Here is a 21240-nt window from a genome sequence, read left to right as displayed (position 1 = left end):
CTCTTGGAAAGATACCATTGTGTACTGCCAACTGCACATCGGCCACGTGAGACACACACGCAAGTGGCAGCTCAGATGCCAACTGCTGAGAGCGCATGCTCTTGTCGAGTGTACCCTGCTGGCCGATCTGCGGCATGCTCTCAGCATGCCTACCTCATTACCTAGATGCTTGCGGATGATGAGGCGTCTACTACCCAAATGTTGTTGCATTTCATGTGGGCGAGCAGGGGTGAGGGGGGGGGGGGGGGCTGTGGTAGATCCCCCCATGCGACTGTAGGTTACTTTCTTCTCCCCTCACCTTGTTGTGCCTTTAGTCCCTCTTGTGCGAGATGCTGCCTGGCTTATCTCTATTTTCTTTTACCTATCGTGTTACAACTACTGTCTCACCATTTTTCAAACTCTTTGACTTGCTTATAGAGTTGGGGCACCCAAGTCTTGTTTATATAGTTGGAGCAGCCGAATCCCTACGTTTTTCGCTTTTTACCGTCTTTTTACGTATTTGTCTCATGAAATCGAGGGACTGTTGACCCAGTGATTTAGTCCCTTTAAACACACAATCTTTGTTGTCTTCATCATCATCACATCATCATCATTGTCATTTTGGAAGTGACAGTGGCCCGATGTTTGACAGCATGGAAATGTGAGGGCAGACATGTTCATCATTGTTCATGATAGACCACCAAAAGGGAGGATCCCCCTATTGTGCACCAAGCACACTGTAACCCTAATACATCTTCACCTCCCCATCCGAGAACAAGTAATGGGCTCCTTGCAGCATTCTGTGTTATCCTGCATTATGGTTTGGAGGCAAGCAGCAGCTGGTAATTACTGTCCCATGTGTAGGCTCCCATTAACACCACTACAGAAACGCCCACATTTAGAGTAGTGGCATGATTGTGAAGCATGGACCCGCTAATAAATTATGTCACATTGCATTCAGGTATGATTTGTGGTTTTGCACTACCTTCGATGACCATCATCAGCGAATATGGCAATGATCTGCAGAGAGATCCCATTCTGATAATATTTTTAAGAGGAGGAGAGGTGATTCCCCTGATGTCGTGGTGCGGGAAGCCATGTGGTATGACTTTTGATCATGGCTGATAGTGATTGAAGGAACTCTGATGGCATGGACGTCCTTTATCCTTGTGTGTTACCTCTTGTGCAACAGTATCCGTGTGCCAGTTTTTAACAGTCCATTTTTAACAGCATATCCACACATGCCATGTGTCTGTGTGAACAGTTTGTGTGATATTGAGATACTCCGGTGGCCAGCAAGGTCCTCAGGTCTGTTCCCAGGAGACCCAGATGCCAACTGCATCCCAAGGCCAGTATCTGGGATACTGGGGACCAGTTGCAACAGCTGTTAGCCAACTTGCCTCAGTAGAGCCTGCAATGGCTTTGACACCCTTCCCAAGCAAATCACTGCAAGGATTCAGGCCAGAGATACACATCACAATGCTGAAGAGTGGGCTCATACTGCCAAGTTCTTTGTAACTGTTACTCAGTTTTCTAATGGTTGAAATAGTGTAACACCAGACACCATCTCAATCTGTGAAGTTTTGTTTTGTTTCCTCCTCCACTTCTTGATGGGTCACTTTTTTTGTCAGGTAGTGTATGTTGGCAGAACACACTCAAGAATCAAGTTAAGGCCTGCAGAAATTTCAAGCCTTCTGATTGGTAGTGCCCATAACCTAATACTAGTGAAATGAAATGCCAGGTGAAAATCGAGATGTCGTGAAATGACATTAAATAGGCAGTTTCAAGAAATGAAAAATTCAAGCCAACTTATAAGAACACATGGCAAAATTTAGAACCACAGATAACCGGTGAGATACTTAGATTAATAAAGGAACAACAAAAATGTAATAATGTCCATTAGAAATGAAAAAAAGCTAAAGAATCAATAGAGGATAGATGTAATGTAATATACACAAAATTGACAGCATAAAGTAGATACTGCACATGGGCTAATAAACATTTATTTTAGGGAACAATAAGGTGGACGGTTATCAGGGGCTGGATAACAGAAGCAAGGATAAAAAGTCAGTCAGACAGAAACAATACTTGGGGAAAGTTTATAATTGCTCAGGAGAAATTAGGCCAATAGATAATGAGGAGACAGTAGACAGTGACATGTTAGATATAATACTTTTTCTTAAAAAAAAAAAAAAAAAAAATTGTTCGAGTATTGAAGGAACGTCGGGCCAAAGGGCAGAGTAATAACTGTACAAGCTCTTGAATGAAATGTATGTAACTGCCAAATTTTAATCAGATTTTAAAGCGCAGAGCTTACAAATTGCAGTGTCATACCCTGAATTGACTGGGGTCCTTTGGTTTGAAGCTGAGTGGAGAGTCTCAAACAAATGGTTGCAGGTTTTTGGATCTGCTTTGTTGGATGAAGAACTGTAGGATTTGCTTTTGTAAGTCAGGGGCACACTACACAGAGTACTTGCAGAGTGCACATGGGTTTTCTTAGACTAGGTGCTCTCGTAAATACTCACCAGTTGATACGCGGAGTGTGAGATCAAATTGAGTACTAAGCAAAGACACTATGAAAATAAAGGTTTGAACATTTGGAAGTCCAGCCACTTACTAGAATTTTGGGAATAGAAAACCACACATTTATACCATTATTTGAAGCATTACAGTCACATGTGTGTTTGACATATTGTAAAGAGTAATATGTACTAAAAACAGCAGGCTTCAAGGTGTATTACTGGTCCTTTGATAGATTACAAATTTTAAAATAATGATGACAGAAAGCATAATTATTGTTAAAAAACAGGTGCATGGTGAGTTACTGACCAATCTCACACATAATTCACTTTTGTATTGAAAAGTCTGAAGTATTCTGGCACACAGAGATATATGTTGCAATCAAGGCAATACTAGTTTCTTTCCTTCCTGCTTGGTTTGCTAGTAAATTGTCTTGTCTTCGCCAAAGAAATCTGCTTCATCATGAGATTCAGCTGTGTGTGTGTGTGTGGGGGGGGGGGGGGGGGGGGGGGGGGACAAAGACAAACAAAACTAAGCTAAAATGGAGTTACAGCAACAGTGTCTGTAGCCACGTCATTAGCAACAAACAATTCAAACAATTGTAGCAGCTTGAAGCTTATGAAAATGAATCTTCTTAGACCTTTTCCACTCAGATGTTTCTCCCTCCAATCGAGAATCATTGAAATATTCCTCTTGAGCTTTCAGACTTCCTAAACTGCAGAACCTAATGAGTTCATATAGGAAATTATGACAACATGATCACACATGGCTCAGCCAGTGGTGTGAGCAACTGCTATCTTTGCTAATGTTTCTTTTGAAATAATTCTAGAAATTGACAGCAAAGCACAACACTTGTCTTGGGACAGGTAGCAAGATGTCTGTACATTGTTCTGATACGAAAGAGTCCAGTGTTTGAGTGATATGGGCTTGCACTTCAATAAAATTGCAGCCCAAGCTACACTCTGGCTTGGTCTTTTGAACACCCGTTGTGGTCAGAGCTATGCTTGGTCTTCTTTGACAAAATTTTAATAGCAAATTGCTTAAGCATTCATAACAAATTTCTTGAATTTACCACTCCCCAGGAAAGTTGCTGCACTCAAATTACACTCAGCATGCAGAACTGGATGAAACACGAAGTAGAAAGCTCCAAAATATTTGACAACCTGTGGAACGTATGTCGAAAAGACTCATCATAGGACATAGGCTGAGAGGTGTTCATTTCAGTCAGCAAAATGTGAGTCTATTTAGGTTGTAATTGAGCCTGACTGTGAAGTTACCCTGTCTCAGGTGGGCTTAAGCTACCGTATTTACTCGAATCTAAGCCGCACTCGAATCTAAACCGCACCTGAAAAATGAGACTCGAAATCAAGGAAAAAAATTTTTCCCGAATCTAAGCCGCACCTGAAATTTGAGACTCGAAATTCAAGGGGAGAGAAAAGTTTTAGGTCGCACCTCCAAATCGAAACAAAGTTCGTCTAGTTGTAATATGAGACACAATTTAGGTTGAATGAATGACGATACAGCTGCAGTAGTTTGGTTCGAGTCGTAAGCTTAGCAGTTACGGTTTACCAGGTAGCCATTGCTACGCGTCACGCGCTCCGTCCGTATTTATACGGATATCCTTCCTTTTTCACGTGCTTCATCAGGTTTGAATCGATTGCTTAATTTTCTTTGATCTGATAAGTGCCGTTCTCTTTATTATAGGTGTTTACGTCACTCCAAGCTGAAAATGCATTACTGCACTGTGTCATGCATTGTTTGTCACATTCTGATAGTGCGTGTTTATGGCCTGTCGCCGCTCGCGGCATGGCTTGCTTTTGTGCGCGATACCGCCACTTGCAAATAAAAAATAGAGAGGAGTCGTCTCATTAGCAAAACATTTGTTGTTACTTACACTACTGCTTTCTTTGATAATGATCAACAAGAACCAAATAACAGACTGCGTATGATAGATGATGTTCTGAACGAAATTTTAGCGAAAATTTTTCTCCGTTCCAAAATCTTTGCAGGCGCCTCTTTAGTTCATTACATTCTGCACAGAAAAGAGACATCTTAGATTTAAAAATCTAGTCAGTTGCCGTGCTTCATTTCTGACTGTATCACTATCAGGCATAAGAATAATACGAATATAAACATGACATGATATCTATATTCTTCCACGTTTGCTGTTGTCTCACTCTAGTTTCGTAGTTTATTAGGCAGACAGGATTTAAATGAGATAGTAGCAAACACGAAACAATACATGGCAAAATGTTTATATTCGTATTAATCTTATGGCGAAGAGAATACTACATGTGATTCACAATTCATAAAAGCTCCTATTAGCAACCATCTCTTCTCACATTTAGGAAAAAATTCAGAACGTAGAGTTGGCCATATTGACAAACATCCCAAACAGTCTTGCCAGTCGGATTTCATAGTACATTGAAATGCTGCTACATTCGAAGATCAACAATACAGAATTTGTATTTACTTCGTTGGATAATGTACCAAAATGCAGTGGTCGAAACTCTGGGCGGAGGAAAAAGGCTCGTCTTCCACTTTTTTTTTTTTAAATTTATTTACTGACGCAGAGATTTTGGTGCCAGTATGTATCTTTGTGCCTACAAAGCATGCCTGTGTGGCGCTACATGTATTCGATGGCAGAAGTTAGTTGTGGCGGCACCCACCAACATTTTTCAGAACTCCCGCTTGCTTTGCACTCGATTCTAAGCCGCAGGCGGTTTTTTGGATTACAAAAACCGGAAAAAAAGTGCGGCTTAGATTCGAGTAAATACGGTACTTTGAATGTTTTTGCAAGCCATCCAATTCCACTGTAACAGTTGTGAATCGTTCCAAGAAAGTCTGTACTCAGTCTCACAGAAGTACTCTCATCATGCAATGTTAGTTGGAGATGTCTTTAACTAACCTAGTAGAGTACAGGAAATCCATGAATGCATTACAGGTGGGGCAGACAAACTGTTTTTGAGAGGCAGTTGTAGCACATTTGCCGAAAACTGTTTTAAGCGGCTAGTTCAAAACCCACACACAGTCTAAATATTTTGGACCTTGTGGCTAGAAACAGAGTTGAGCTTATCAACAGTGTCACTATAGAGATAGGGATCATGAGGCAATTTCATTATTGTTACTAGAGTTTCTAAATCTACCTAAAATACAAGGAGAGTTTTATGCTGGAAGGAGTAGATAAGCAGCTATTAGCATACTACTTATGCAGATGAATGGTATCACAAAGTTCCATTACATGGACATAGTTAAATTAAGGACAAAGTTTAGTCTTACTGTAAATCATGTGCCCATGTGCCGAGTAAATGGACTGTGCCCCCTGCGGGTCCGGGGGTAAGGATAGGCCTGAGGTATTCCTGCATGTCATAAGAGACCACTAAAACGAGTCTCTCACATTTTGGCCTGTATGTGATGGTCCCCTGTAGGGTTTGACCTCCATTTTTTAAAATTTTCCTGAAGAGCGATCCCATTGGGGAAGGGCACCTTAGATGGTGCATCGTGTCCATCGTGCATTGAGATTGCCCATTGCAGTCCCACCCATTATCCACCTCTTGGGCGAGGACATCTTCCTGGGTGTGCTTTCCACCATGCACTATGCAGTGTCACTTTCTGTGCCGACGATGACCATGGACTTCTTTGTACCTCATATCCAGCACGGTAGTCAGTCCGTTGTGGTGGGGTTGCCATGTACCCTGTTGGTTGTAGCCCCCTGACAACACAGTGATCACACTGCTGATGCCTGCACCATTAACTTCCCATGTATGCCAAGGAGTAGATGCCAGTCACCCTGGGGCATCGGGACTCCCAGCAATGGCCATCCTGCCAGGTAGCCTTTTCCACGGCTGGGTGGCGCCCGTTGGGAGGGCCCCTGGTCAGAGTGGGTGGCGTCAGGGCGAATGACACGCAGTGAATTGAAGATCATCGTCTCTTGCTGGTGGTATGCTGCCAGCAGTCTCTAAGAGGGCAAAGTCTAACTTCAATGCTAAGAAATATGATCCCAAGTCATTCCCCTTCCTGGGCCACACCATGGGAGTAATGCCAGGCTAAGGATGGTAGTGAAGCTTATTTGCCCCAGTACTTCATATGTATAAGAGCTGATGGGGAATCTTTCATGTCCATGAAGCCTCAGTTTTTGCGGAGCTTTGGAGGACAAATTTGGGGAGGTGGAGAGCTTGTCCAAAATGCACTCTGGATCAGTTTTGATAAAAACAGTATCCTCTGCCTAATCACAGGCATTACTCGCTTGTGGCAAGTTGGGGGATGTTTCTGTTATCATCACGACTCATAAGAACTTAAATATAGGCCAGGGTATTATATTCCACAGGGACCTTCTTTTGCAGTCTGACAACGAGCTGCACGCCAATTTATAGCGGCGAGATGTTCATTTCGTCCGGCCCGTCCATCGGGGTCAGAGGAATAACCTGTGCCTTCATATTGGCGTTTGAGGGTGACACATTTCCTGAGAATGTCAAGTTGATGGTCTACCGCTGTGACATTGAACCATATATCCCTCCCTCGATGCGGTGCTTTAAGTGCTGGAAGTTCGGCCATATGTCTTCCCACTGTACTTCCAGCCCCACCTATCAAGACTGTGGACATCCATCGCATCCCAATACTCCGTACACCTCGCCTCCCACCTATGTCAACTGTGGAGAGCATCATTCACCTTGCTCACCAGACTGCAGGATTTTACAGAAAGAGAAAAAAATCAAGGAATATAAGACCCTGGACCGACTGACCTACACTGAGGCTAAGAGGAAATTTGAGTGCCTACATCCTGTAGCTATGACCTCCTCATATGCCGCCACTACGAGAATAGTTCTCGCCCCATCAGTTCCTTGAATTCCTGTCGCCTCTAAGAATCGGGAGACTACACCTGCCCCCTTGATGGAGGGAGCACATCCCTCCCTGTTGCTGCTGCACGTCCTACTTCAGGAGCAACACCCTCCCAACCGTCAGGAATTTCAGTCCCCACTTCTGAGCCAGAGAAGCGTAAAGCTTCTTCAGCTCCTCTTGCTAGGAAGGGGTCCCTTGGGTTACTCCCTTCCCAGGTTTCTGCTAGTGGGAAAGACGACACCCACCAGTGGCTGAAGAGCCCAAAAGCAGCTTTGTGCCCATGTATTCCAGATTATAAAATGATGAAAACAGGAGTGTTGGGAGAGGTACGTGTCGACCATTGGGTGCCATACGTCACCTTCCCAAGTAAGGACAAAGATCAGACGTCTTCTTGGGTACCAGACCCCAGCAGGTATGCCTGGTGTTACCATCAGTGGCGTGCTATGTACCGACACAAACGCGATTGCCGAGCACTTTGTTGAGCGCTATGCTAGAGCCTCTGCTTCGAAGAACTAGCCCCCAGCCTTTCGCACCCATCAAACGGTGGATGGAAAGGAAAGGCCTCTCGTTCACTACACGCCACAGTGAACCCTATAACGCCCCATTCACGGAGTGGGAGCTCTTCAGTGCACTTGCACACTGCCCCAACACAGCTCCTGGGCCTGATCGGATCCACAGTCAGATAATCAAACATCTCTTGTCTGACAACAAGCGCCATCTCCTCATTATCTTCAACCGTATCTGGTGTGATGGCATCTTTCCATCACAGTGGTGGGAGATCACCATCGTTCCAGTGCTCAAACCAGACAAAAACCTGCTTGATGTGGATAGCAATTTGCCCATCATCCTCACCAATGTCATTTGTAAGATGCTGGAACATATGGCGTGTCGGTGGTTGGTTTGGGTCCTGGAGTCACATGGCCTACTGGCTCCATGTCAAGGGAGCTTCTGCCAGGGGCGCTCTACCACTGTTAATCTGGTGTCCCTTGAGTCTGCCATTCGAACAGCCTTTTCCAGATGCCAACCCCTTGTTGCCGTATTTTTTGATCTACGCAAAGCATACGACACCACCTGTGGACATCATACCTTGCCACATTATACAGGTGGGGTCTCCGAGGCCCGCTCCTGACTTTTATCCAGAATTTCCTGTCGCTCCATACTTTCTGTGTCCAAATTGGTGTCTCCCATAGTTCCCCCCATGTCCAGGAGAATGGTGTCCCACAGGGCTCTGTATTGAGTGTATCACTATTTTTAGTGGCCATTAACAGTCTAGCAGCAGCTGTAGGGCCATCCGTCTCACCCTCTCTATATGCAGATAACTTCAGCATTTCGTCCTACTCCACCAGCACTAGTGTAGCTGAGTGTCGCCTACAGGGAGCCATCCTCAACGCGCAGTCATGGGCTCTCGACCGTGGCTTCCAGTTTTTGGCCTCTAAGTTGTGTGTCATGCACTTCTGTTGGTGTCGTACTGTTCATCCGGAATCATAACTTTACCTTCATGATGATCCACTTCCTGTAGTGGAGACATATCGAATCTTAGGACTGGTTTTCGATGCCCGATGACTTTGCTACCTCACCTTCATCAGCTTAAGCAGAAGTGCTGGCATCACTTCAATGCCCTCCACTGCCTGAGCAACACCAACTGAGGTGTAGATCGCTCTACTCTGCTGCAGCTCTACAATGCCCTTGTTCAATCATGCCTTGACTATGGGAGTCTGATTTATGGTTCGGCAGCACCCTCAGTGTTGTGTGTACTCGACCGAGTGCACCACTGTGGCCTAGCGGCGGGAGCTTTTCGAATGAGTCTAGTGACCAGTGTGCTGGTGGAGGCCAGAGTTCCTCAATTGCAGATCCGACATGCACAACTGCTCCCCAGTTATCATGCACACATTCGTAGTTCTTCTGAGCATCTGAATTACCGTCTCCTTTTTCCACCCATGGCAGTTCATCTCCCACATCAGCGGCCTAGGTCAGGGCTAACTATTGCAGTTTGCGTGCGATCCCTTCTGTCTGAACTGGAATCCTTCCCTTCACCATCTCCCATCCAGGTCCGTCCACAGACACCTCCATGATGTACACCTTGGCCACAGATTCATCTGGACCTTTCGTATGACGCTAAGGACTCAGTTACTCCTGTCGCTCTCTGCTGTCACTTCCTCTCAATTCTTGATGTGTTCCGGGGCTCTGAAGTGGTTTATACCGACGGCTTGATGGCTGATGGTCATATTGGCTTCACCTACGTCCACAGAGGCCATTTTAAACAGCATTCCTTGCCTGATAGTTGCAGTGTATTCACTGCAGAGCTGGTGGCCATCTCTCATGCTCTTCAGTATTTCCGTTCATGCCCCAGTGAATCGTTTTCTTCTGTGTACTGACTCCTTGAGCAGCCTACAAGCTATTGACTAGTGCTACCCTCACCATCCTTTGGTGGTGTCCATCCAGGAGTCCATCTATGCCCTGGACTGGTCCCATCGTTCAATGGTGTTTGTGTGGACCCTAGGACACGTCGGCATCCCAGGCAATGAACATGCCGACAGGCTACCGGAAACTGCTTCTGGAGATGGGCATCTATGAACCTGACCTGCGTTCTGACTTATGCTGTAGGGTTTTTCAGCTTTGGGAGACGGAATGGCATAACACTACACACAACAAACTATGTCATTAAGGAGACTATGAATTTGTGTAAGTCTTCCATGCGGGTCTCTTGCAGGGAATCAGTTGTCCTCTGCCATCTCTGCATTGGCACGGTTACCTCCTGTGCCGTGAAGACCGGCCTGAGTGTCAGTGCGGCTCCTGATTGACAGTGGTCCATTTTCTCGTGCACTGTCCCACTTTGACTGCTCAGCAACGAAATCTTGGGTTACCGGACTCCTCGTCGCTAATTTTATCTGACAACGCCTCATCGGCCGATTTAGTTTTATGTTTTATTTGTTAGGGTGGGTTTTATCATTTGATCTAAGTTTTAGTGCATGTCCTTTGTTCCTGTGTGTCCTCCACCCTAGTGCTTCTAGGGTGGAAGTTTTAATGTCTTGTAGAGTGGCTGGCTTCTCCTTTTTTATTCTCATAGTCAGCCAGCCATGGTAATCTGCTTTGTTGTTTTAATCTCTTCATCCCGTTTCTTGTGTTTCTGTGGTTTTCTTCTGCCCTTTTGTCCATTTACATGTTTGTTGCCCTTCATCACTCTTGTGATTTTTCCTTTCATTTTGTTTTGAGTTGTCAGTCTCGTTTGTTTTATTCTCACACTTGTGGCATTGTTTTATTGGGAGCAAGGGACTGATGATCTCGTGGTATGGTCTCTTTGCTCCTGTCTCAATCCAACCGTCCAACTAAATGGATTGTGGATAGGAAAGACCCATTGTGGTTTAATAACAAAATTCAGAAAACACTGAGGAAACAGAGATTGTCGCACTTCTGGTCCTCTAAAGAATGTAGCAATGACACCAGGAAAATGTTTATAGAAATTCATTTGGCTACAAAAGGATTGATGCACAAAGCATACAACTTCCAAGATTAGATTAGTGAAATCCCTTGCTGAGAACTCGAGAAAATTCTGGTCCTACGTAAAGCAGCTAGGCGGGTTGAAGGATTCTGTTCAGTCTTTGGCAACCGATCTGGTGCTGCAACAGGAGACAGCAAAAGGAAAGCTGAAGCTTCAAATTCCGCATTAAAAAAAAGAAAAGACAAGGAAAGGATAAAATCTTTCACACAGTAAGATAATACAGACAGACCTTTGTTTGAAAGTTGCACACACACTCTCGGATGTGGAGGGCATAGAAGCAGGCATCCTTGGCATTGAGAATCAATTGAAAGAGTTGAAAACAAATTTGTTGCCAGGTCTGGATGGAATCCTAGTTGAGATTTACAGAGAATGCTCTTTGACATTGATCCCTTACGTACCTCTCACCCAGCACAAAGTTATCGAGTGACTGGAAAAAAGTGTAGGTGACTCCCATATATATAATAGAGGTAAGTGAATGAACTGGCAAAATTACAGACCAGTATTCTCAATGTTGGTGTACTACAGAATTCTTGACCATATTCTAACTTTAAGTTTCCTTGAAGAGGAAAAAGCTTTGGTCCAGAAATCAGCATGGATTTAGGAAGTATTACTAATATGAAACTCTATTTGTCCTTTTCATGCACAATATCCTATGAATCATTCATGAAGAGCATTAGGCAGATACCACATTTCTGTATATCTGGAAAGCATGTGACACAGTGCCCCAGTGCAGACTACTAACAGAGGTCCAATGTTACGAAATAGGTTCTCCGATATTTGTGGCTTGAATATTCCGTAAGTTATAAAGCGTGGAAGATGAGAGTTCATCAGGGACAAGGATATGCTAATGAGTGCCCCAGGGAAGTTCAATAGGATCATTCTTGTTATATAAATGATAACAATCTGATGGATACGATGAGCAGCAGTAAGAAAAACAATCCTATAACGTATGCGTAGCTTATTGATGATGTGCTGCTTGACACAGTTTCTTTTGATAAAATCTCTAGTGTTAACAGTGCAAAGCTTTACGAAATAGAACAAGCACATAAGATTTCCTGTAGGGAAGACGACTGATCAACTTGGGTTGTTTGAGAGAATGACAGAAAAATTTAGCTCATCTATGCAGAAGACAGTGTACGGAACACCTGTGCGAGCCATTCTTGTGTGCTGTTTGAGTGTTTGTGATTCTCAGTGGATGAGATTAAAGGATAACTTGAAGCAATTCGTGAGAATTTTGCTAGATATGGACCAGTAGGTTTGATCAACACACGAGTGCTATGGAAATGCTTTGTGAACTTAAATGGGAATCCCTGGAGAGAAAACGACATTCTTTTCTTGAAACAATGCTGAGAAAATTAAGGGAATCAGCTTTTGAGACTGATGCCAAAATGGTTCTACTGCTTCCAACATACATTTTGCTTAAGAACTGCAATGAAAAGGCAAGAGAAATTAAAGCTCATATAAATAGGTTTACAGATTGTCATTTTCTCTTCACTTCATTTATGATTGGAGCAGGAAGGGGAATGACCAGCAGCGGTAAAAGCTACCCTGCACCGTGCACTGTATTGTGGCTTGTGGACTATGTATGTGAAGTAGATGTAGATAAAGATACTGGTTCCTTCATTAGGAAGGAGAAAAGGATAGGCTGGGGAGGGTTACATAGGAAGGGCAAGTCAATCAGTTCCAGGGTGAGAATGACCCACATGTAATGAGTACAGGGGAAGACAAAAATGAAGAGGAATGTATTAGATGGAGGCCAGAGATGGTATATTGTTAAGCACTGTACCAACTTCAGTCCAGACGTAAGGACAGAGTGAGATGATGGAAACTGAGGAATCATTTGAGTTACACCTGAGCAGCCTCACGAAATACAAATGGAAGCAGGGAAGATCGATAACATTTAAGCGCTGCCAAAAGGTTCACAGAAACGTAAGTCATAAAGTTATTTGCACCTGAGTGTTGGTTGAAAAATTTCCTTATATGAAGTGCACGAAGTGTTCAAATTGCAGAAAAGCACTGTGTCTGACACTAATTTTGACTTGGTCCTGTACTTCAGACCCAAAACTGGTAAACGTGTACTTAAGACCTAAAACAGATAAACACGTCTAAGTCAAAACATTAGTAGCAGAAGGGAAGCACACAGCTAAGGAGGTTAGTATACATACAATGTCATAACAGAAGCTAACTAAACCAGGGATATGTGATGACATGTTGAGTAGCATACAGGCACAACAAAGAGACTATTTCACATTAAGCTGCCTGGAATGCTGCAACCTGACAGACTGTGCTGAACTATTTTGTTATTGTTTCCCTGTATTACTCCACCAATTGCAAAAGAAACAATTTAGGGAAACTGTGAAAAACGTGAATCTGGATAGCCAGATATGGATTTGAATTGCCTTCCTCCCAAATACTTGGTGATTTCCTTAAAGACAAATGGAAAAAAAATGTACAGATGTTTCACTGACTGAGACGTATGTGGACTGATGTTAACACACCCAAGTTGGATCCAAGTGAGATGTTTGATGATATCGTGAAGGTGCAGAAGTAAGGGAAGTCACTTGCAGGAAGTCTCTCTAGCTGTAGTTGTGCAAAGGTTCACACTGATATAAGTTGTTTTCTCTCAGCCAAGTCTTGCAGCATTTGCCAGCTGGAATAACAACTTAATGGAAGGAAAAAGAATACTCCTTACCAATTCTTCCCACTTCGAAAAACAAAAGACATTTTTTAAGAGACTTTCCTTTATATTTAGGTTAAAATCAACAGTCAAAATTGCAATAATATTTGTTTATTTACTGGTTTCAGCTTATGTTAAAGCCATCTTCAGAATTTTGATCCCCTGTGGCTGGTGCTGGCGGCTCCTTGGTTTTCTTGTAATACCATGATCATACACTGTGTCCTACATTTTACTGGTCCTGTGGCATTAGTTCATTAAACCAGTTTTTGGAAATTATGATATCTTATTGTTTCTTGATGCATTCTTTAAATGAAGGCAAAATATCTGAGCAGTACTTTTAAGTCAGCTTCTTCTTTGAGACAATACCAGACAAGGAAAGTTGCTACTCACCATATAGCGGAGATGCTGAGTCGTGACCGGCAGAACAAAAAGATTCACACAATTAAAGCTTTCGGCCATTAAGACCTTTGTCAGCAGTAGACACACACACACACACACACACACACACACACACACACACACACACGCTCTCGCCCACTGTCTCTGGGCACTTTGCTTCACATTTTTACACAATACTCTAATGAGCACTTGGATTGACATAGGCTATATATTTTAATGCATATTATACTATATGTGTAATATATAAAGGGGAAGTGTTGTTAGTGAAAACATCAAAAAATTCAGATTTTCACATCTCTAGTAAACATTTAGATGAACAAAGGCTATATGTTGTTTTAAATGACAGTGTACAGTTTCAATTGCTTTCTCGGGATCGAATTTTAACTATGATAGGAGGGTATGTAAGCCATTAGACAACATGTTTCTCCCATGTATATTCTATCTCCTTGGACATATTTTCAGATGAAAATTGTGTACACAACAGTGTGATGTTTTGTTTTCTTCTTTGCTGTATGCTTTACAGAAAACAAAACTGTTGTATTTACCACCATTGGCTTATGATTAGAATAGTACTTCATAAATTAAATCACCCAAAACTTTATAATTAATATTTCAAGGTTGCGACATCTGTAATTGTGCTTTAAGGTAATTCAGTGGCAAAAAGTTGAAAATTTTTGTTAGACCATGAGTAGAACCTGGATTTCCCACTTTACACAAGTGGTCACTTTAACCATGTTGTTATCATAGCATGTGTTGCAGCTGATCCAAATTGAGTGTCCTTTTCCATTTACTTCAAGCAAATGAAGTAAATGGGCAAGGATGCTAGCGTGTGAAAGTTGAGACTTTGGATTGACCAGTAAGTGTGCTCGGATAGTCAAAGCATGAAGTGGGAACCCGGGGCTTGATTCCCTGTCTGGCGTGTATTTTTTACTTTTTCCATCGAATTATTTCCATGCCTAATTGCGGATGATGTTGGTACCACCCTCAAAATGTTGATATTTATGGCTTCTGTATAAAAAAAAAAAAAAAAAAATGGTGTCCGTTGTGTCAGACATTATACCCATCCACAGATTAAAACTATGTGTAATACCGTCACTGAAGTTTCTATCCAGCAGTTCGAGAGGTATCTGTTGTATCCTTATAGCAGTGATACCTACTGATTCACCTTCATTTTAAGCAACTTCAGTTCCCAGTCAGGGTTTAGTTTCCAATAACAGTAAATGAGACTCATTGTCAGAAGAGGGGCATTAGGACAAAGGGAGGGGTAGGGGATGGACATACAGAGAGGGAAGCAGTGATGCACAGAGAGAGGGCCGGAGGAGGAGAAGGAGGTGGTGGAGGAGGAGGAGGAGGAGGCGGCAGTGGGGGACAAAGAGAGGGAGAAGGAGATGGGTAGAGAGAAGGTGGTGAAGGAGTTTAGGATGTATATTCGGTTAACATTCATACTTGGCACTTGCAAAGCATTACCAGGTTTGCTAGTACATTATCTGGCCAACAATGAAAGAATTCTTATAAGTGTTTTTTTTTCTTGTGGTTTCTAGTGTGCTGCATACTAATATGGTTATAAAAGACCTGTACCAGCTGACATTTTTTCACAATCAACACGGTAATACTTCATACACTATTTCATTTAATAATCGAAATTTTGGTGACAGTGACTACATTGGTTAGTATATAATGTAACTACAGTTGAAAGTTAGTTGGCTATTCTTTATTGATAGCTGTTCATTTTGTAATAATGTAATCTCACTTTCTTACATTGCATTGCATTTATTTAAAACAGTGGTTAGGTGGTGTTATCAAAACTGTCCTGAAAGTTTTTATTGCAAGTGTGGTGCGTCTGTTATTAAGATACGTAAGAACTGCTTTATAAATTTCCCAAAGAAAGTATACTTCTCACATTTAGAAATAAACTTTGTCAGCAGGGTAAGTAGTGGTTCCATATGATGTTAAAATCTCGAAAAATCATAAAAAAGATACTTTTATATTTCCTGTTACAGTGATATGACAGGAGCAAAGAAATCATTGTAGTAACTTTTGCTTATGTAGCACTAAAGCTACAGTTACAACTCGAAAAATAAAAAAAAAGTAACAGTATTGTGGAAAGGACAGGTTGATGCTCATCTCCCGGAGGAAGACCTGAGTTTCAGACAGGCACAATGAAAAAAATACTAGAAACATTTTGAATCTTTCGGACAAGGTCATTTTTCAGAAGTATAGCTCTCACATATTCACACAACAGCTCATACGCACATGACCAGTATCTCCGGACACCAATACTTTTTGAGATGTTTGGAAACAAAATTAAACAATGGCATTTCCCCGTATAGTAGCATTGATAACCAAAATGTCAAATAGAAAACAATAACAGTTGAGTTTTTATGTGTAGAACAGTTTCAGACACTGACTGGATACACAGTGAAAGAAAGAAACGAAAGGAATAAAATTGCTGTGTAGTACATGTATTAAACTAAATTGAGGATTTCAAAACCGAGCTTTTGATTTGTCAGAGGAAGTTTACAGTATGTGTGTTACATTGACTTTGAATCTCAAAAACAGTAAAAAAAACTAAGATTTACCCTGTGATTAATGAAGAGATACAATTTGGAAATTACTAGGAACGCAGGAAAACAAACAAATGGATTGATTATAATGAAAGTGAATGTTGGGGAACATATGCAGTTAGGCAAATAAATGGAAGATGGGTTGTCCAGCAGTGGGTGTTGGTGATGATGATGATGATGATGGTGAAGTTGTGTGGATGTTTACATAATGTATGACTCATACCACTCGTCCGATTTGAACTAAACTTAGTGCACAAATAGCTCGCCATCAGGCAATGATCACTGTGTGGTTAAGATCCAGCTGCCTATCACAGTTCAGGAGGTATGGTGCCATAAGCATTGAATTGCTTGAAAAACTGCCACATAATGCATAATATTTAAATTTATTACTTCTGTGCTACTACCTCTATTCGCAATTAATTCCACACATACAGTTCACATATGCCACTGAATCCACGTACAAAACTATATCATGGTATCACCCATAGTTCTAGAGGTATTATGTCATAGACACTGAGATGTGTGAAAAACTGCAACATTGTGCGCAGTATTTAAATTTATTACTTCTTTGCTACTGACTCTATTTACAACACATTTTTCAGACAGTATACACATATCTACTGAATGTACCTACAAAATTATGTCACTATGACATGTATATCAGGAGATAAGATGTCATAAACACTGAGATGCATGAAAAATAATGCCACGTCATGCATGAAGTATTGTTGTTGTTGTTGTGGTCTTCAGTCCTGAGACTGGTTTGATGCAGCTCTCCATGCTACTCTATCCTGTGCAAGCTTTTTCATCTCCCAGTACCTACTGCAACCTACATCCTTCTGAATCTGCTTAGTGTATTCATCTCTTGGTCTCCCTCTACGATTTTTACCCTCCACGCTGCCCTCCAATACTAAATTGGTGATCCCTTGATGCCTCAGAACATGTCCTACCAACCGATCCCTTCTTCTGGTCAAGTTGTGCCACAAACTTCTCTTCTCCCCAATCCTATTCAATACTTCCTCATTAGTTATGTGATCTACCCATCTAAACTTCAGCATTCTTCTGTAGCACCACATTTCGAAAGCTTCTATTCTCTTCTTGTCCAAACTGTTTATCGTCCATGTTTCACTTCCATACATGGCTACACTCCATACGAATACTTTCAGAAATGACTTCCTGACACTTAAATCAATACTGGATGTTTCTCTTCTTCAGGAACGCTTTCCTTGCCATTGCCAGCCTACATTTTATATCCTCTCTACTTCGACCATCATCAGTTATTTTGCTCCCCAAATAGCAAAACTCCTTTACTACTTTAAGTGCCTCATTTTCTAATCTAATTCCCTCAGCATCACCCGACTTAATTAGACTACATTCCATTATCCTTGTTTTGCTTTTGTTGATGTTCATCTTATATCCTCCTTTCAAGACACTGTCCATTCCATTCAACTGCTCTTCCAAGTCCTTTGCTGTCTCTGACAGAATTACAATGTCATCGGCGAACCTCAAAGTTTTTATTTCTTCTCCATGAATTTTAATACCTACTCGAAATTTTTCTTTTGTTTCCTTTACTGCTTGCTCAATATACAGATTGAACAACATCGGGGAGAGGCTACAACCCTGTCTTACTCCCTTCCCAACAACTGCTTCCCTTTCATGTCCCTCGACTCTTATAACTGCCATCTGGTTTCTGTACAAATTGTAAATAGCCTTTCGCTCCCTGTATTTTACCCCTGCCACCTTTAGAATTTTAAAGAGAGTATTAATATACAGTATTTATTCTTTACTGCTAAGACAGTCCTACTGTTCAGTCAATTTAAGGATATATCTGACACCTGGCAGCACTTTTGGCAACTTTTGACTGCAGAGTGCAAATGGCTTTAGGTGAAAACAGTCTATAGAGCTACAAAGAGATATTGGCATAAAGACATTTACAGTATCCTTGTTGTAGACACGCCAAAGCAGCTGCGACCAACTGCATGGACATATAACTAGAAATATCGTTTGTAATCAAGTTCTGAATTAAATAAACTTTATGGATACTTACATTGTCATTATACCATCCTGGATTTTCCTTTATAGATAATTTGTACTTTGCATACTATTTTTCTTAATTTGGATACTGTATTTATATGTTTGTACATTACGCATATTTCTTCCTATGTGTTTCATAATTTCAAGGGCATTTTCACAAATACATGGAAATGATTTTTTTTCTTTATGACACAAGAAATCTCTCTCTCTCTCTCTCTCTCTCTCTCTCTCTCTCTCTCTCTCTCTCTCTTGTTTGTTTTTTATTTCATTTATAATGAGTACCTGGACAGTGTCAAGTTTATCAGCTATTGTGTTAGTAAATGGTTGTACATGTCAGACGTAGATGTCAGATAAGTTATGTACGTTTCCATTTTATTTTTAATGCTCACATGTAGTACATCTACATCTACATATGTTCCACACAAGCCACTGTATGCTGGATGTACCACTACTAGTCATTTCCTTTTATGTTCAAGTTGCAAATGGGGTGAGGGAAAGACAACTGTCAATATGCCTCCGAATGAGCTCTGATTTCTCTAGTCTTTATTATCCTCACACAAGATGTAAATTAGTGGCAGTAGAATTGCTCTGCAATCAGCTGCAAATGCCTGTTCCCTAAATTTTCTCACTAGGGTTTTGTGAAAAGAAAGTTGACTCCCCCCCCCCCCTTCCATTTTCCCACTGTCATAACGCATGATGGTTGAATCCACTGATTCAAGCAGGCTGTCTCTGAAATGCTTCAGTGTCCTAATGTAATATTACCTGATGGGGATCCCAAACACTCAAGCAGTACACAAGAATGAGCCACATGTGTTCTGTATGTGGTCTCCTCTGTAGATGAGCTACATTTTACTAAAACACTCCTGATAAACCAAAGTGGACCATTTGCCTTTACTACTGTGGTTCTTATGTGCTCCTTCCATTTCATATCACTTTGCAACAATGTATGTAGATATTTAATTGGATATGAATTTGTCAAGCAGCAGCACCATTGCTACAATATTGGAACATTATGGGATTATTGTTTCTACTCATCTGCATTAACTCACATTTTCTACTTTCAGAGCAAGCTGCCATTCATCACACCAAATAGAATTTCTGTCTTAGTCGTTCTGTATCATGCCATAGCCACACAACAACAACAACAACAACAACAACAACAACAGTACTTTCTTGTGTGCTGTAGTGTCATCAGCAAACTGTTGCAGATTTCTCCTCACTTGATCTGTCACATCATTTATGTATATGAGAATAGGAGAACTCCTTTCACATTTCCCTGGGGCACTCCTGATGACACCCTTGTGTCAGATGAACACTTGCCATTGAGAACAACGCAGTAGGATCTGTTACGAAGTCTTGAGCCACTCGTATATCTTGAAACCTATTCTGTATGCTCGGGCTTTGTTAACAAATCTTAAAATGCCTCATGGAGTGCCAGATTTTATACTTGATTGAGATGTTTTAATTCTGTACAATTTATAATTGGATGACATATTAATCACAGGATAATTCTTCAGTTTTTTAGATTGACATGCATTTTATATTTCTTGAAGTTTCAGTGCTACCAGCAACGTGCTTTGTCAAAAGCTTGTGCTAATGTAAAGAGTAAGTCATATCTAATATTGAGAATATGTGAACATTGGTTAATTACAGTAGCCACTATTTTTGCAATGATTAATATAATGATAATGAGACGGTTCTTTCCCTCGCAGATTTCATATCCCAATGGGCAGCTGTGGACATACTTTGTGTCAGCAGTGACTTCCTTATCTAGGCTGAATTCTTGGTGCTCCACTGATTAACAGACTTGTACACAAATTATAAATTTACTTATGTTTAGCAACGGAGAGCATTAATATTTCCTTAGGTGGATCTTGTTTGCCTTATAACTGCTTCAGATTAACATTGACGATATTACACTCCTTGTACATGTGTTAGGTGTTCAAAATTTTCTGTGGAAACTGGTGGTTAATTGAGATCGTACTGCACCCTCACAACAAATAAGTAAACTGGTAGTAATGTGTGAATGCTGAATAGATTACTTATTGGGCAGTTGATGTACTGCAGAAAAGTGTTTTACCAAATGAGTCTGATTTATGTAGATAAGCTTTCTACCATTTTATTTGTAGTTATTGTACATTGCAGCTTTATTTATTCTGCATGTTAGTTATCCTTTTCAGTTTCTCCTAAGCACACTTGGGACGTTGGTCTACACCATTTCCATGTAATATTACAGGTCGAAACCAGCAGAAACAGTTCAACTATTCCAAACTGACGGATGAGCCGACGACACCAGTGAGCGCCGGCTTGGGCGGCAGCTCTACCGGAGTGCAGCTGCCCTCCCTGTGTGACCCTGGAGGGCGCCTGGGGCCTGGTGATTCTCCACTCTTGCTAGACCTTGCACCTCCATCTACAGCTGCTCCTACTGAGAGAGTGACTTCTGCTGTTTCTCTGCTGGATCAGCCGATAGATGTGTACGAGGAGACTGTGGGTGAGTGTCACACCTGCCAGTCACTTGAGTTGAAATGCCTTTGCCTCAAACAGGTTGTTGTGTTTTGTTTCACGTGCAATGATTATTATTATCTTTGCCACCCTGGAAGTTTTTGTAAAATGGCTTTTAAGTATTTCAAGTTGTTGATATTTGTCAGATTATTGATAACTACGCATCTGCACTCCAAAAGCCTCCTCACGTTGTGTAGCAGAGGGTACTTCTGGTAGCATTGTCAAGC

General features: G+C 41.6%; 1 protein-coding gene across 3 annotated transcripts in view; it reads left to right on the top strand.

Annotated features, from left to right (window-relative positions):
* Positions 1-21240, top strand: part of LOC126473599 (activated Cdc42 kinase Ack) — a 516119-nt gene that overhangs the window by 321808 nt on the left and 173071 nt on the right. For all 3 annotated transcript variants that reach the window (XM_050100753.1, XM_050100752.1, XM_050100754.1), the window contains one exon: positions 20748-21002. In XM_050100753.1, coding sequence (XP_049956710.1) covers positions 20748-21002 — 255 coding nt within the window. The remainder of the gene's footprint in view (positions 1-20747; positions 21003-21240) is intronic.

Source organism: Schistocerca serialis, chromosome 4 (genome assembly GCF_023864345.2).
Source record: "Schistocerca serialis cubense isolate TAMUIC-IGC-003099 chromosome 4, iqSchSeri2.2, whole genome shotgun sequence".
NCBI lineage: Eukaryota > Metazoa > Arthropoda > Insecta > Orthoptera > Acrididae > Schistocerca > Schistocerca serialis.
The sequence above is the reverse complement of the archived record's forward strand: the minus strand, read 5'-3'. Positions and strand labels throughout refer to the sequence as shown.